Source organism: Conger conger, chromosome 1, assembly GCF_963514075.1.
Source record: "Conger conger chromosome 1, fConCon1.1, whole genome shotgun sequence".
NCBI classification, from domain to species: domain Eukaryota; kingdom Metazoa; phylum Chordata; class Actinopteri; order Anguilliformes; family Congridae; genus Conger; species Conger conger.
In genome coordinates this window covers 17,742,367-17,759,446 of record NC_083760.1, presented here as the reverse complement: position 1 = coordinate 17,759,446, position 17,080 = coordinate 17,742,367, and the positions used below count along the sequence as shown (strand labels likewise).

The 17,080-nt window shown below is 49.9% G+C and overlaps 1 protein-coding gene across 2 annotated transcripts in view; it reads left to right on the top strand.

Moving 5' to 3' along the window:
- The window catches only part of LOC133132555 (transcription factor IIIB 90 kDa subunit-like), a 64,635-nt gene extending 47,807 nt beyond the window's left edge, over positions 1-16,828 (top strand). For both annotated transcript variants that reach the window (XM_061248040.1, XM_061248032.1), the window contains exons 17-19: positions 13,205-13,256; positions 16,122-16,275; positions 16,559-16,828. In XM_061248040.1, coding sequence (XP_061104024.1) covers positions 13,205-13,256; positions 16,122-16,275; positions 16,559-16,596 — 244 coding nt within the window. In that variant the 3' untranslated portion in view covers positions 16,597-16,828. The remainder of the gene's footprint in view (positions 1-13,204; positions 13,257-16,121; positions 16,276-16,558) is intronic.
- Positions 16,829-17,080: the final 252 nt, after the last annotated feature.

The following is a 17,080-nucleotide window of genomic DNA, read 5'->3' as shown; positions in this document are numbered from 1 at the left end:
GCCGCCGCGAGGGCTTTAATAGGATTATCGTTGCTCGCGGCAACGACGCTCCACCCTTTCAAGACTCCGCGGCGGAGGAGGCCGGTCGGCTCGGCCTGCTCCTGACGTCTCTAAGCCGCGCTGCCGTTTCCTCATAACGATGATCCGCCATTTTCCGCCGGGGCTAATCGGTGCAGGCAGGCGCCGCTTTTGAAGACGGCGGACATCATATCCATCATTGCCAGGGGATTTTGCTTCCTTCACGTTTCTAGACCCCCCCCTTCTCCGCCCGCAGCCTGCAGATTCGCTTCCTATCCCCACAACATTGTGTTCAGTCTGGCCGTTTCCAACAGAAATTAATCTGTTAGCCTGGTCCGGGGTCGCACTGAACCGAGAGCTTCAGCTCTTATCTTGCGCTACATACCGTACGGGGGGAATGGGTTTCCTGTCCAATTAATACTCTGTTTGGGTTCTGAACATTGAAGTGATCAGAATCAAACTGGCCCTGTCCACTGGGTGAGTTGGATGGCACTGTTGTCGTGTGAAATGGAGTCGCTGGCTCTTCCCCGGACGTTGTTCGTTGCAGTCAGGTATATATGGGGTCCCACCCGCTCCTATGGCAGGCCAGTGTCTGCATCAGGGCCTGGTTCAAATACGTAAAAAATGCGTAACTGGTTCACATACTTTTCTCTGCTTTGGCGCTTTGGAACCGATGAAATACTGTCAGAAAGTGCAGACTCAACCTTCTAGTCCTCTTGGTTGGCTCAGTTGCACCAGGCAAGATCATTCGAGCAAAGAAAAGTATTTGAATCCATAACCATTACATTACCTATTTGGCCCAGATCTGGTGTGCACTCTGTTTCTCCACTGCTCACAATAGAGTTAAGTTTCACACTGCCCTCCCAATGGTGATTAAAAGCCACTCTGGTGTGAGAAGTGGCTCTGTGGGACTGGCACCCTCCTGACCTCACGTCTTACTGTGCCGTTCCCCATCCTCTTAGAAAGTATCTGAGTATGGAGATGACTGGAGGAAGTCTCTCCTGCAGGGCCTTTGGGAAGGAACTGTGTCAGGAGGGTCAAGTACTGGGACATCGTGCCCTCAGTCGCAGTGTGTTGTGCAGTGACTTGGGTGGGAGGTCATCAAGCTGAATATCAACTTTTGGCCGGTCCCATACTAGTTGATGGGCAAGTTAAGACCTTTGTATTGGGTCAATAGGATGGACTATTACTCGGACTCTCTTCTGACACCGTCTATAAAACAGACGATTGTCCAAATTGGAGGTTCGATGGAGGAAGTCACTGTGGTGGAACGCTGCTGTATGAAGTGGTGGTCTGTGTAAGGAGGAGTGTATGGTGTTTGGGCTGAGTCCTGCGGGCAGTAATGCCGGGGCCCGGGGCCCTCTCGTTCCCGGCCCTCTGGATCCACTTCGATGCAGAGCCCATTACGCCCGTGCTTCTCCATCTGCGTGCTTCATCTCAGTGTCACTCCTGGATCGAGATCGAGATCAAGATGAACGTATAGCAGCAGCAGCTTTTTACAAGCCAATATATTCACTTTTAGATGTCGAGTAATCAATCCCCTTAAGTGAGGAAGAAACGCTGGAAACCGCACGGGGAAATCTTGCTCGCATGTCAATGGTTGATTTAGAGGAATGTCACTAAATGTTTTTAAATCGTATTCCAATGTTTATACGTAAATTATCAAGACCCATACTAGACCAACGTGTATTCAGATTTATTGAACAATCGTAAATATGCAAGGTTTTTGGAATTGGTGATTTTTCTCCCTGCCCTATTTGACATTTGCACTTGGTCTCTCTCGGGGAGACTTGCCCTCCTCGTCCTCACTCTCAGGGCTGCGGAGCGGCTGGGCATCTGGTAGTAATTTGCTGTTCCCTTCTGCAAGAAGCCCTGGAGCTATGGCGGGCCTAGCCTTCTCCGCGCTACCCTCGCAGGGCCAGCTTAAAAATAACCGGCTTGTGCAAATTTAGCTTGAAAAGGAGTGACAACGTGGAACAAATTAGACAATAAACATATATTTAGTTACAGTGCCTAGGCCTAGCACAGCACCCCCCGATACCCCCCAACACCCCCCCCCCCCCCCCCTTAGAGTATGGGAAAGTGTCTGGATCTTGAGAAGAGGAAGAGGAGAATTTGCCCCCTCTTTTTTTTTTTTTTGTGCTTTTACAGCTCAAGTCCATTCATGAGGGTTGAAGTGATTGCATCCCATTCCAGAAGCCTACGCATATTTGCTTCATCCTGCAAAATGCCATTGCTTGTACCTCATAGTACACGCCGGTACGCCTAATGTACTTCACCAAGTTACAACGTGTTTTTGTTTCAATTTACTGAAGTGGACACGATGGGAGTCCGCTTTTACCTTTTACTTTTTTCTGATGAGAAGGCTTTTTTTTTCTCTCTTACATTTTCCCAGTCATTCTTTTTGTTTTCTGTCTAAAAAGCATTTCTGACAATGAATCATTGATGTACATCAAAGGGGTTATTGAATCATTCATAATATACATTCAGCACTGGCTTTTTTTTACTGAATGGGAGTAGGTTTCCCAAGCTTTTAAAGTCTGTAACCTTTCCATTGAAGAGCAAAACCATGCACATTTTTTCCCCCCTGCATACAGTGAGCTCTTCAGCTCACATGTAAGGCCTTATCGCAACACGTCGAGCTTCTCGGCAGCGGTACCTCGGAGGGGGTAGCGCAGTCACTTTTTGGGCTGACGTTTGTGTCGGAGCGGTGCGATGTGGCAGTTCCCGGTCTCCCTGACCTGACGGCTCCCTCTGAAAGTGTCGTGTTTCTGTGAACGGCGGGGGAGGACGGGGAGGTGGAGGAGAGGAGAACCTGACAGTAAATCCATTGTGCGCGGTGCGACTCTGCTGACTGGCACACTGCGCCATTGTACCCCTTCCTCAGGCCTCTCTTCCCCGGGCCTGGACCCGGAGCTTTCCCACCCCCCCTCCGGCACCCGCAGGCCTGTGCGGCTCTCCCCCCCGCAGCACGCCGCCCCAGCCAGCTGCCAAACAGAGCCCCTGTGTTCCCTCCGCTCTGGCGAAGATGGAAAAGCGCTCTTCCAGAAATAGCCAAGATAATTGCCCTCCGGTGTTTTTTCTTCTTCTCGTTCATCTGTTTCCCTCCTCCTTCGCAGAAAGTAGTTTAGTTTTTTTCACCCTTGAAAAAATCTCCATTCCTGACTTCAGGAAAACTTCTGTGCATATTTTAATGAGGGAGGGGGGAGGGGTTCATATTGAGTTTTTGAAGTGGAAATCTGGTCATTGAAATTAGTCTTAAAATAACTGGGGGGTTGGGTTGGCGCTCAGGGACAAACGTTTTCGATGGTCTCTGTGCCAGGCACAAATTGAGAAACCAGCCCCCCCCCCCCCCCCCCCCAGTGTGAAGGTGCCTGTGTGTCCTTTTGCTTTATTTTGAATCCTGCTGGATTCTGCTGGTCTTTAACCTTTACTTATGCTGACTAAACAAAACAAAAAAAAAACAGCTCTGCCGCAGTGGAGAGAGTTTTTCTGCATGCAGCACAAGTGGCACGCTAACCGGTTAGCCGCTAGCCGTGATGACTCACCCGTGTGCCCTTCCCTGACCTAGTGCCTCCTCACACCTCAGCCACCTTTTCACTTAGCGCCAACGGGAGTGATTAATCCCCCAACGGCTTCACACTTCTGACTCTGGCAGTGGCTTAATCTGCAGACTTAAGATCCTCGTTTTAATACGCCGCAATTATTGTTTCATCGCAAGAGCGGCTTTTGAGCGCGAGCTGGGAATCCGAATTAAACGGATTTTAATGCCGTCCTCCCGACAGTTCAGCGGGTATATCGTCAAATTGTTTCGCGGTGAATGACAGAAATTACCGGAGAAAAATCGGCTGTTGTTTCTCCTCGGTGTGTGCAGGCAGGTTTCTGCCAGTCCTCATAAGCCTGTAGTTCTGAGATGTCTTCACTACGCGTGGCTTAAAGTAGCTGCCAGATAAACAGGTGCCCAGATTGGTTTTGCAGACCCTGTTTAAGAAATCGTTTTTTCATTTTCCTGCTGTGTTAAGGATCTGTAATTTCCTTATGAAATTTTCTAGTTTCCACACGGCTCCTCTGATCTTTCTTGCTGCAGTTCCAGCGACCGCTAAGTGCTTCCAGCAGCAGCAGCGGCCCTGGCTTCGGGGGGGAAGGCTTTAATTGCAGCGGACAGAAATGCTTCGGTCAGGGGCTTCCCCCCTCGCGGCACCAGGGCTTTCCTCACCCCCGAGGTGGGGAGCGACGTGCGTTGCCGTGGGGAACGGGACCCTTGGCCGGGCAATGCGGCCACGGCCGGCGTCTGTGTCGTTCCGGGGGGAACGCTGTCCGGCCCGGTGGCTGAGGAGGGAGCTTGGTAAGCCTGTCAGAGCACTTGACTGTTTCGGCTAAGGACCGTTAGCATTTTTCGCCACTTCCGTTAGCATTCTTTTTAGCACACAGCTCTTGGCTCTCTGCACTCTAACACCTGATGCATTTTGAACCCGTGGGATGCATCTCCCAGGCTTGCTGCTGGGAAGGCTGTTGCTCTGCTGTATTCCCTGTGGTCCGTGAGCAGTATTGCTGTTGAATTACCCAAGCAAGTAAGGGTGCCTACGCCTGTGGTCTCTTCTCAACACTGGGCAGTGCAAAATGGGTTTGGAGTTAAAAGCTGTGTAATGCACCATGAGTCATTTTGTCAACTACTCAGTCAGGAAATGTGGGACCATGGCAAATGTACTTAAAATATCTTAAAGCGCTGCTACTTGCATCTAGGAATGACAGCAGTGGTAATGCAGATAGGCCGAGGATTATTGTTTTATGTCAAGTGTATCTCTCGTTGTCAGTTTTGACTGAAGCCTGCCCAGCAATATCTCGTCTTTTTTTTTTATTGTTGTCGAGCGTCTGGCAGAGTAAAATGTCACCATCAAGGTTCTTCCTTGTCAGTTTGTCAAGTGTGTCTCCCGTCTATAAGTCTTAGTCCCACCTGCGCCACAGCATCCCGGCGTTTCCCAGGCACCCGGAATAGAACTTTTCATCGTACTTCACGAGGATTCGTGCCGCCAGTCATTTTTCCAGCCCCGCAAATGACTGTCCTCATTTGGCCTTCCCCCGCTGAAGGCTGACGCGGTCCCGTTGGACGTGAGCCAGTTAAAACGTGCGTCTATACCCGGAGACCGGCGGCCTGTTCGGAGTCCGTTAGGCTGTGGAAGTTTGGAAGTCCGTACGTCTCCCGTCTGACCTGTAGGAGCGGTGAGGGGCCCACGGGGGGGGGCGTCACACTGCTCCGTCCCTTTGTTCTGGGCAGTAATTCATCTGCTCTCTGGGGCCCGTCCGTCTGGCTGGACCCCTCCGTCTGGGGGCTCAGGAGCCACTTCCTGCTGACGGGAACAATATGCCGGGAGCCCACGGAGACTGTCGCCGCCACCGTGCGAGTGCTGGGGACCGCTGTGTGTGTGTGTGTGACCGTGGACTCACACTGAGCAATGGCCAAAGCCTTCAAACGAGACTTCCCCGCCGGACCGTCTGGGGCCGACGTCACCTCGGAGTACGGTCGAGATGTGGGAGAAACGGGTCGAGCAGCAGAAACTTCACTTCCCTTATCATCGGTTAGACGAATCGGGCTCGCAGCCTTAAAAGGAGAGCGCATTCGCGACCGTGAATCGCAGCTGCACAAAAGACTGATTGTCTCGGGAGGTCCGGCAATTAATTCCTCCTCTTTGAGGCGCTGGGGAGTATCAAAACTTTCATTTAGTCTGGGGCCGTTGCGAGGGGGGCGGTTTTCGCACATTAAAAGCCAGTCGTTTAAAACCGAGCGCGCTTCCAAGGGCTCTCCGAGTTTCGCCAGAGCTGGAGGAGGCTGGAGGCTGGGCTGAAAAGCCCCACTGTCCTCTCTGAGGCGTCTCTGATCAGCAGGGCTAACGGAAAGCCCCAGACACGTGGGCAGCAACCACCAACGGCATCTCTCCGCCAATTTGAACATCAACAGCCCCGTTGACTGTAGAGCGGTGAAATAACATTGACGAGGGGGTGGTGGGAAGGGGGGGGGGGGCGGTACAGAGGGGCTTCTCAGCCGTTCCGCCGTAACGGGCCGGGGATAAACAGCGGTCAGATTGAGAGCTCTAAGACAATAGCGGGATTTTTAGCAGCCGTCGCGAACAATCCCTGCCCCCCTCACGACCCGCTGGAGGGCTCGAGCTCATCGCTCAGGCTCCTTCCTCCCCCCGTTAGCCGGCCTTCTCCGGAGGCTGCGCAGACGCTGATAAGAGCGGGGCATTGGAGGTAAAACCGCGTGCGAATGAAACCTGCCAAAGCACGTGCGAAATATAGATGACCGCGTACGCTGGAAGCGTGCGCAATCACACTTACTGTAACGGCGGGTTTGAAATGGATTCTTTTTTTTTTCTTCCTCCTCCTTTCTGAAAGATGACTCCAGCTCCTGCTCGAGTTAATCATTGTCCACAGTGGGGGGGACACAGAAAGGTCACCGGAGCTGCCTTGACTGTGATTAATTGAGCCGGTCAACAGATTGGACTCGTACCGCAGCCGTGTCTGCGGAGGTGTTAGGCCTTCACGTCGAAACCCCGTGAAAGGTGCGTTTGTGGGTCTGTATTTTCCACATGTGAACCAGGACTGCTGTTAGATGAAGAACACGTGCGGTGTGCCGGACTCCCGCATCGTCCATTTCCCCTTTTTATAGACGTCAAGCGGACGGCACCTATTGGAGGAACTGGCTGGCTCTTTCTCCTCGCCCGTAACCCTAATGCTGATTTCTGTCACCTGTCTAAGCACTCACACTGCGGGGGATCCTATTAACATCAGTGGGCTTACTGCTCCTTTCATCTCCTCGGGTTCTGGTTTCTATGGCGAGCGGAGACGCAGGGGCGGTCATTGGAGACTGCATTCTCAGTGCTACAAAATGGCAGCTTGTAAATTGCTGGCCGGCCACTGAGACGCTTGACAGTGTGGAGGCTTGGCAGTCGTACCCGGCCGTGCTGTCCTCCCTGGGGCGGGTGGGGCGGGGGGAGAAAGGCGGGCGGGCGGCGAGGAGGGGTTGAGGACGGCGTTGCTGATCTGTCCGGACAGGTCTGTCTGTCGCCAGCGATGCAGTCAGAGGGTGCTGATGGGATCGGTGACGCCACCATCACCTATCCCAGCAGCCGGGAGTGGATGGGAATATGGAGAGCCGATGCTCTTTGGGCAAAGTGCGTCGTTTAATGCATCGCTCTCACCTGTATTCTCCATGTCATCTTTGTCTTTAAATATTCCTGGTCTTTTCATACTGGATGAAGGTGACGTGCATTATTGATGTGATGACATGCGGAATACCCCATCTATACTCTTATTGTTTGCCTTTTTATTAAATGTAAACTAAGTTTTGCTGTCTCGCCTTAAATATTACTAATGAAAGTGGCTTTGAAATGCCCTCAGTGTGAGACAAACTTGTACGTTTACTCATTCCTTCTGATCTAGCCCGTCGTGTTAAGCGTCAAATTGGCTACTATAATAATAACTTGCATCCTCAGGAAACTTGACGGGATCTGAGCCTTTGTTCAGGAGGGACATGGCTGTAATTATTAAAATAATAGAAGCACAATTAGACAAAGGACTGATAGCGACTGGCAGAGATGACACGTCAGACGCTGGCAGAATGGGTCTCTGTCCGTCAGGATGAGAGCCCCTACACGCCTATTACAAAGGCTTCGTAAAAAAAAACACAAAAAAAAAAACAGCTGAATTTCCCTCCACTGTAATTTTCCTGCTTGTCATAAACCCATGACACTAGAGATGAGTAAGCGCCCTGTACTCTCGCTGTCACACCCCCCCACCCCCTGAATTTACGAGGCTCTGGTCGAGAGGTACCGACCGGAGAGGGGGCGAACGAGGTTATGGGGTTGTGAGGGGTGCACGGAATTATTGACGGAAGTGATTGATCGAAGGCGTCGGATTTATCTCGCCGTGAAGTTGTTCCATTAGTGCTCCCATCGACCATCTGGCAACAGGAGGGGCGCAGGCTCAGGCTGGGGTGGGCAGCCAGGGGAACGAGACGCTCCCTCCTCACCCCCTGCACAGCCTGCTGGTGCCTCGACTCCACACATCTTGAATTTAGTCATCTCCGTGACAGCACATATACTGTACACACACACACACGCATTCAAACATCCATACACATACTCACACGCCCACATGCGTGCACACATACACACGTGAGCGCACACACACACACACACACTCACTGAGGCATACTCACAGACACTCACTTGCACTCGCGCACACACGTACGCACACTCTTTCCCATACGCACACACACTCAGGTACACTCACTCATGACACTGCCACTGATCATTTACCATGCGCTAGCTCGTATACGGCTGTGAAAGGTGGAGTAGTTTGCAGGGGATATGTGCTGTTTTTTTCAGACACTCTGCTTTATGAAAATGTGTGCTCTTGCCGCTCATGATTCAGTGGTAACTCGCGGTTGGGGTCTTGTGTCCTCCATTTTGGCACTTTTTCAGTGGGGTTGAGCAAACAGTGCGATGCTCTTTCTGTTTTCTTGTGAATGAATAGTATGCCAGTCTCTTAGCCTCAGAAAGCAGAGGTCTTCACTGTGGTGGGTGATGTATTCCTGTGAATAGAGCGGTGTAAAGGTGAAACGTTACATTTTTTATGCCTTTCAGCCTGTTGAAATTTCTCCTCAGCTTTGGTACTCTCGGTTCGTGCAAATGTTGACTGAAAAGTGACCTTTGAAACGGATGTTTCATCGCCGGCTAAACCAGTATCCTGATTTAATAAAGAGCACCCTGGCTGTGCTGGATACGGGTTGGAATATGAAAAGAAAAATAAGTTGAATATCCAAGTTTATAAAAATAAAAAAAGTCAAGTCTAGTTGAAGTATTGACCCTGACACTTAGGCCCACCATCTGTTTTTGTTCAGCTCTCTGTAGCTTTGAATAAGCACTCGATATTGAGTGTCACTTGAGGGTTGTGTAGCTTTGGAAGTTTGTAGTTGATCTTGAGAGGAGCTGCTTGGCGAATACCAGGGAGGAATTGAAATGTTTGATGACCGCCAGCGGCTGGGTGGTTGCTTCCAATTATCAATGTGTGTCGAGCATGAGCTTGTGGGGCCATAACACTTCGAGAGTGAACGTTTTAAGTTGTGGCGAAATTTAGCACGGCAACGGCAAAAGATGAGTAGGCTGGACCAGCCGATGCGGAGAGGTGTGACCGAAGTCTGCAGAGCAATTAAACGTGCGAAGCCTTGGCTGGAATCACGTAATACACGGTTTCTGAGATTGGACACCTCCGTCCGAATATGATTAAAGACAGCCCACTTCTACTTGTCGCTCATGGTTGGGTGTATTCTGGGTCTCATTTCCTAGATGGGTATACTCATCTTAGTTTGGCCGTGCGATGCTTTTAATGACAAGCCAATGAGAGAGCAGGAGGGACCACTGAGGAAGAGTTTCTGAAGTAAACACTGGCAGGAGGGGTACAGACAGCACTTCCCTTATACCGTGTCCAAGAATGAGTGAACTGCTCGAAATAAATCCAATCACATTTGCAGGGCTTACAGACGCTCAAACAGAAGCACGAACAGATGGTTTGCCTAATATATTAAATGCTGCGGTTATTGTGTTAAACGTGAATTTTAAATGATGATGTTAAACTGACTCCTGCCGCTTTGTCTTTCCTGCTCTAACCATTAAATCTCCGGTATGAAGTTTTACCAATCCCCCCCAACGGGGGGGAGGGAGGGGGGCTTTTTATTTTTAATTTCCCCTGGTTTGTAAGAATGAGGCCGGGAAGTCCCCTTCACTGTCAGCTGCGGCGTCCATTTTGTTCTCTCTGGCCAGACTACAGACGGCAGGCTCTGGGCCGTGCCTGTGTGGCCGCTGGCCCAGTTTGCCCTGCTCCTCGTTCAGGAGGGAAGGTGGTGATTAGTTTGGAGGATTCAGTGGGGGTGGCTCTTTCCCACCTGTGTGGCCGGTTGTCAGAGCTGAACCCCGTCAGCCCTGTACAGACCCGCTGTGAGACGCGATGGAGTGCGGGTGTGTGCTGTGTTTGGTGGGGGTGTGTGTGTGTGTGCGTGCATGTGTGCATGTGTGCGTGCGTGCGTGTGTGTCTGTGTGCGTGTGTGTGCGTGAGTCTGCTTCCAGCCCCTCGCTGCGGAACCTTCCGGTTGCCGGCTGTCTGCTCCCGCCATCAGCCGGCCGGCAGCAGCCAGGAGTTTCTCGCGCTCTCCGTCCCTGGAGCCTGGAGTCCTCCCGGCGTGGGACAGGACCGACAGGGCGCCCCCGTGGGGTCAGGAGGACTCCGTGCGGCCAGAGCGCCGTCACTCTGCCCGCCGGCCGTCTGGGTCTCACGTCAGAATGCATGTCACTCCGAGTCGCCGCCGTGATCCGTGACCGCGGCACCCCAGGGGCTGATGGGAAGTCATGTGAAAGCATAGGGGGGGTTATCCCACCGAGCGCTGCCAGGCTGTTGAGTAAAACACACCCAATTGGCTCATGAGGCCAGCGGTCAAAAGCAGTGCGGTTCTGCCCTGTGACCGTGACACGGAATGATTTGATTGCTTCTACACCATGTGTCTATTCCCGCTTTCAGCCATGTTAGACACGGTACCAGTGCCAATAAATCTGCATTGAATGCGTTTACATGGGCAAAAAAAAAAAAAAAGCGAAAGACAAATTGAGTTTAGCTGTATTCCGTGCTTGACACATTGTACTTCTCTCCCGCTTTCTGTTGTGTATTAGTTCGCCAGACTCGATTTGTTTACCGAAGAAGGGTCTGGAACATTCCGCCCTTATCTAGTGCATGGAAGCCAGTTGTTTAAAAATCAATTGTGTCTGTGTTTGTTGGAGCTGGGTCGCAGCGGGAAGTGTAACAATCAATCCTGTTGGCTCCAGTTGGGTTGCGGCCCTGCCAAGCGCCTCTCCGTCCCAGAGTGCATCGCTGCATGAATAGGAGGCTGGTGGGAGTTGGAGTGAAGCTTCCACGGCCTAATCAGGGGTCTGAGAATTACTGACTTATGTGCGTGTGCGAGAGAGATTGCGCACTGCAGTTGCCGAATTAGAGAATTTGAGCCTTAGCTAGAGAATCGAATTGAAGTCATTAGAACAATTATTATAATTTATTCGGATGGCTGCTCCCATTCGTAATGGCTGATTTTTTTTTAGGACTCGTTTAATATAGCGAAAGGCCTGAACTCTGCACGTTCTCAGTGGCTGACCGGGGGGGGGTGCTCGCTATCGACTTCCCTGTCCGTTTCTCAATTAATAAATAACTAAACAATGCTCAAGCAGTTCCTTTTTTTCCCCCCCCAGCCTCCCAAATGAAAGATCTCCAAGCTGGTGAAATGTGAATATCGAGCTGGCTAGCGCGCCTCGGGGGCTGTGCATTAATATCACCCATTTAGCGAGTTAGCGAGGGTATTAGTCACAGCCCCGCAACTGCAGGCCGGACCGTCAGCCAGGACTCCGCTAAGAGGCACCCCAAGATGCTTTCAGTTTAGCGTCGGGGAAGAGGAATGGCGGTGACAAACCGGATGGTGCCGGCGGAGACCGGCTCGGCGCTGAGGCCGCAGAAGCTGGACGGAGGCGGCCCGGCAGATGGTTAATGCTGGATGCCTTTCTAATGAGTTCTCACGGAGCGAGAGGAGAAGCCCGCTCGCCGAACACATTCCTCCGCCTAAGCAGATTAATTAAAAGCAGTTTCTCTTATCAGTGTGTAAAGTACTTACAGTAAGTCCCCCGGGAGGTTTGATTGGAGAGGCTAAGGGAAAGATGCTAATTTGAACCGTTGGTGAGCTCGCCTTTGAATTACGCCTTTTGTTTTTGAGTGCGGGGTGTTTTGTCCCTGCCTCTTTCTTTGTTTTGTTTTTTTCCCAGAAATATAAATTCTTGATTGAAGTAATTTTTGTCATGTTTAACGTTTGTGGTTTTACACTGTGAGCTATTTTTTTTTTTAGGTAGACCTGTACACCAGCTTGTTAATTGCAAGTATTTAATCTGACAATCGTGTGGGAGCAATTAAATGCATAAAAGCATGCAGACGTGGTCAGGAGGCTCCGCTGTTGTTCAGACATTTCATGTCAGAATGGGGAAGGAATGTGATCTCCGTGGCTTTGACCGTGGAATGATTGTTGGTGCCAGACAGGGTGATTTGAGTATCTCAAAAACTGTTGATCTCCTGGGATATCCACACACAGCAGTCTCTAGAGTTTGCAGAGAATGGTGCGAAAAGCAAAAAAACATTGAGCGAGCAGTAGTTCTGCAGGAAAAAACTAGTTAATGAGAGAGGTCAGTGGAGAAGGGATGGATTGGTCGAAATTGACACTAATGCAGGAAGGTGACAGTAATGCAGATAACCACACATTACAACAGTGGTATGCAGAAGAGCATCTCTGAACACACAACGCGTCAAACTTCTAAGTGGATTGGCTACAGCAGCAGAAGACCAATAAGTCTAATAAATACTTTGTAAAGTGCTCACTGAATGTGGTGTGGACCCGAAGGTGCATTGTCAGCCTGGGCCTGTATGGAGTAAAGCCCCCTTTTATTAAAAAGGACCTATAAAAACGAGCAGACAGAATACCTACGGCCTGTATCAGACAGTTGGAGGCCCCGTGGGCAGGGCGCTCGGACATATGTTCCATGTTTAGTGGCCACAGCTTAGACATGGCCAGTGCAGAAATACCTCTGGGTGTGCACTTGACAGCCATTCCTCCTTTAATCTTTTAAGATTAATATAGACAGCGCTCTAATAGGAAGCTTTTATGGAGGTAGGAGACCATTTCTAGCCATCTTAACAGTTCCTTTGTCAATGCTTATGGCTTTCATTAGACTCCGAAATTCTGGTTTTGGATTAATTGGGTTTATTATATAAAAGAATTAGATATTGGGGGCGGAAGGGCATTTTTAAGTGAACGAGAACCTTCATTTCTGAACTAGACTGTGAAGTGAAAAATGTCTTTTATGATTTGCACGGATTGGGCTGTTATATTTATATTCTGTCCTTCTCTCTCTCCCTCTCTCCTCCCATTTCTATCTCTCTCTCTCCATTTCTGTCTCTCTCCCTCTCTCCATTTATATCTCTCTCCATTTCTATCTCCCTCTCTCTCTCCCTCTCTCCCTCCCTCTCTCTCTCCTTCTCGCGCTCTATCCTTCTCTCTCTCCTTCTCTCTCTCTCACTTCTATCTCCTCTATTATCTCTTTCTCAGGTTACGACCATTGATATCACCTCAGCCCTGTAAGAAGCTTGCAGTGGAACAGGTGAGTGCTGCCACAGTGGAGCTATTGTCTCTCTCTGATCCTAAGCATTCAGATGGCACCAGTCTGTCTAATAGCAGCAACACTGACCCGTGACACAAGCATCACCACTGTTGCGTTTTGGCTGGAATTTGTATTCATAGTGATTGCCTTGTGTAATTGTGAACCAGCTGCAGGCTGTCAGAAGATTGCTTAATTTATGAAGAAAATGATATATAAATGATATTTATATGTCGGATGTGCTCAAATATTACAGCTTTGCTTTGCTTTCCTCCCACAGTGCCCCTTGCACACTTAAGATTTTATTTTTTTGTTCTTGTTAGAAAGCACATTTATTTAATTTGGACATTGTCTGTATTGCGTGTGTGAAAAACGTGGAGAGCAGGTCTGTGGTGTGTGTGTGTGTGTGTGTGTGTGTGTGTTCCTGTGGTGCCGGCAGGCCTGAATGGGGCTTCACAGCACATCTACCGGGAAGAGAACACTGCCACGAGGGGCTGGGGTCAACTGGCCTGTTGCTAAGCAACCCCTCGCCACCTCCTGAGAGCTGAAAAAAGGCTTTTTACGATTGGCTGGAATTGAATAAGGAGCAAGTCCTCGTTACATAATGTTTCCTTTATTCCTGCAAGGGAACAAAAACTAAATGTATGCTTCGCTGTTGCTTGGCAGTTTTTCCCCCCTTTTTTTGAAAAGAAACAAAAACAAACCTCACTTTTTAAATCTCTCAAGCAAAAGTGGCAGTTAGACTTGGAACTCTCACAGTTCCCACATTCTGTGGTTTTGTTCAAAAGGTAGCAATCACCTTGCTCAAGTGGAAATTGGCTTTCTTGGCTGTTCCCCTGCTTACATTAAACTGGATTTAAATTATGTTCGTATACACGCACGCACGCACACACACTCACACAAGCGCGCACACACTCACATAGACAACATGCACAACGTGTACACGCACACACGTACCCATACACAGCGCTCACACAAATGATCAAGATTGGACTGATTGGATAGCACTGCGTTTGTTTGTTTTGTTGTTTTGGCAAAACGGAACAACATGACGGACCTATATTCAACCTAAACAATTTACTAAAATATGTTTCAGAAAACATTTCAGGTGAGAAATCAGCAATACAGTTGCTGAAAATTGATTCATATTTTATCAGCAGCACCTAGTTTGAAAGTTCCTAGTTTTGTGAGCCAGTTGATTTGCAGGTCACTATATTCAAATTCAGAACCATGAAACGTACACGGCACTCGCCCGACTGCGAACATCACACACCGCAAGCCTCCACTTAGAAAATGAATAGAATGTGCTGTGCCTGGTGTGCCAAGTTTTGGTTTGTGAGCACTTACCCACATACGCAGCAGGCACAACACGGGTACACGCACACGTGCACAAGCGTACACAGACCCAAGCGCACGCGCACCTGTGTTTTCCCCGCTCCTTCTCCCAGAAGGCTCCGCGGTTGCTCCTGCAGAACGTGTGTAAATACAGTTGTAATGAGCCGTGGTGGGCTGCCCGCGAGGGCTCCAGGAGGTCCTGTCGGAGGAGAGCCTCCGCAGGCCGGCTGATTGCTCATTATTAGGCCCGGGCCGCTCTGTCCGGCTGTGACAGCCTGGAACGTGCCCTGATAATTACAGGGAGGTCGTGCTTTAATTAGGCCGGGAGAGTTTCGCTGTACATGATAATTAATTGGCTCCCCTTCTCCTCGGTGGACCTGGAAAGCTCACCGAGAGGCAGGGTGCGGGGCGCGGGGGCCGGCTGGGTGCAGGGCGTGGGGGGGACCGTGTCTTGGATGAGGTGTCTCGCTGAGGGAGAGCAGGAGGAGGCCAGAGGAGTACTGCAGAGCCTGTCCACTCCCCAGAATATCTGATACACAGCTCATCTCCTCTACCCCCCCCCCCCCACACACACAAACACACACACACACACACACACACACACACTCCTATATCCAATATCCATCACAATTGGACTCTATAGGTATATGGGCCATAGAAATGTAGGAGGGGGAAAGCAAACCTGCTTCTGCCATTGTTCTGAATAGGGTGCAATGGTGGATGATCGCTATTTTAGTATTTTAATGAGTAATAATGTCATCCTATCGTTCTATTTAAAGACCAGCAGAGGTACTTTGGCAAAAATAAACTGAGAAGGACTTGAGTGCTGCACTTATGCAGCTGCAGTGAACGGATGATCGCCTGAGAGTATGCCTCTGACATCTTTTCTATCTCATTACATCCCATGTCAACTACATTTATGATGCATAACAATGAAAAGTTTACTAACTATGCTACACTTACTAACCAGACTTGATCATAATCGTTCGGTTTCACTTTTAACATCACGTTGCCAAACCGGTATTCACGGTCATTCATTTTATAGGCTAATGGTGCTAGCTGTTGTTAGCCGCAGGCTTCTTGGCAATAAACACTACAATTTGTGCTCATTTAAAGACTTGTAACCAACCGCTTTGTTCATTTCCGATTAAAACTCTGCCAGACTTTCCCCCTCGGTGGTTGAGTTTGGAGAGCTTATGATGTTTTGTGTGCGCATTTCGCCTGGATCTATACAGATTTGTATATACTGTATGTAAGCGCAGTTCTTTCTTGTTAGTCCAGTCTACATTTTGGGTTAGCAGGGATGGTACTGGACTTAAAAACAACAGGGACAACTAAGTGTACAGAGGAACTATCGGAACATGTATTATTTCAGAGTAAGCTGAAATTAAATTGTGAAAATGTTTGAAGTAGTTTAAGGGACTGTGATTTTATGTTCTGCCGTTTTAAGTCAGCTGCCAAGCAGGAGTCAGGCGTGGTGCAGAGAAGGCATTGAGAGATTAGACTTGATTTTCCTGTGTCTGTATTGAACAGCCTGCCTTGGTCGAGTCTCCAGCAGAGCCCTCCGTCCAATCCCATTCGGTGTTGGTGGAGAGTGGACCGGTGGTGTACGAGGAAGTGGCAGAGGAAGACGAAGAAGAGGAGGAAGAGCCCTGCTTCAGTGCCTTGCAGCTTATGGGCGGCAGTGGTCAGTGATGTCATCTTATTGTCCATGAACCAGGGACTAACTGTTGTGGAGTAGTGTTGTGCTGTAAATGGAGTACTGTACTAGTACTCCGTACAGTTATAGATAATAGAAGAAACAGATTGATTTGCAGTCTTTAGGTTTCCTTGAGAAGAAGCACTGAAAGAGTCGTATCTAGTAATGTCATTCAGGCTTGTAAAACTTGTGTGCTCCTCTTCCTAGTCTGGCAGTATTTTGGATGCAGCACTAGGGCGTTTGCTGACCAACACCTCTGTCCTATTTTCAGAGTACGGGTGTGAAGGGGATGACGACGACGGTTTCTAGCATCGCTGCATTGCGCTAAGGCCAGGTAAAGGTCTGCCAGGCCCTGTGGCTCCACGGAAACTCAAGAAACTGACATACTGGCGGAGACACTCGGCCGACTTGGACTTTCGTTATATTGGACTGGCCTGGGGAGGAGCAAGCCTGCATACACCAAAGCGCACTACGAATGTATCACAGCAACTGCTGATCCCGAATCAGGTGTGGCAGCGATGCTGAGGGAAGAGGCATGCTAAGGGGCGGGGGGAGGGGGGGGGGGGTGGGTTGGGGTGGCGTCACCCCCAAAACGCAGCAGCAGAGGGGTCGAATTCCCACAGGAGCCGGGCATATGGGTGCTCCGCCAGTGTTAATCGGCAGAATGGGAGCATAAACACATGAATAAATAACGCAGTCGTGAGTAATTACGATTCCCGGCGTCGGAGAGGCGGAAATGATGAATGGCCTATCGCCGAGCGCGGAGCGTCTGAGCATGCGCTGCGGGCCCGGG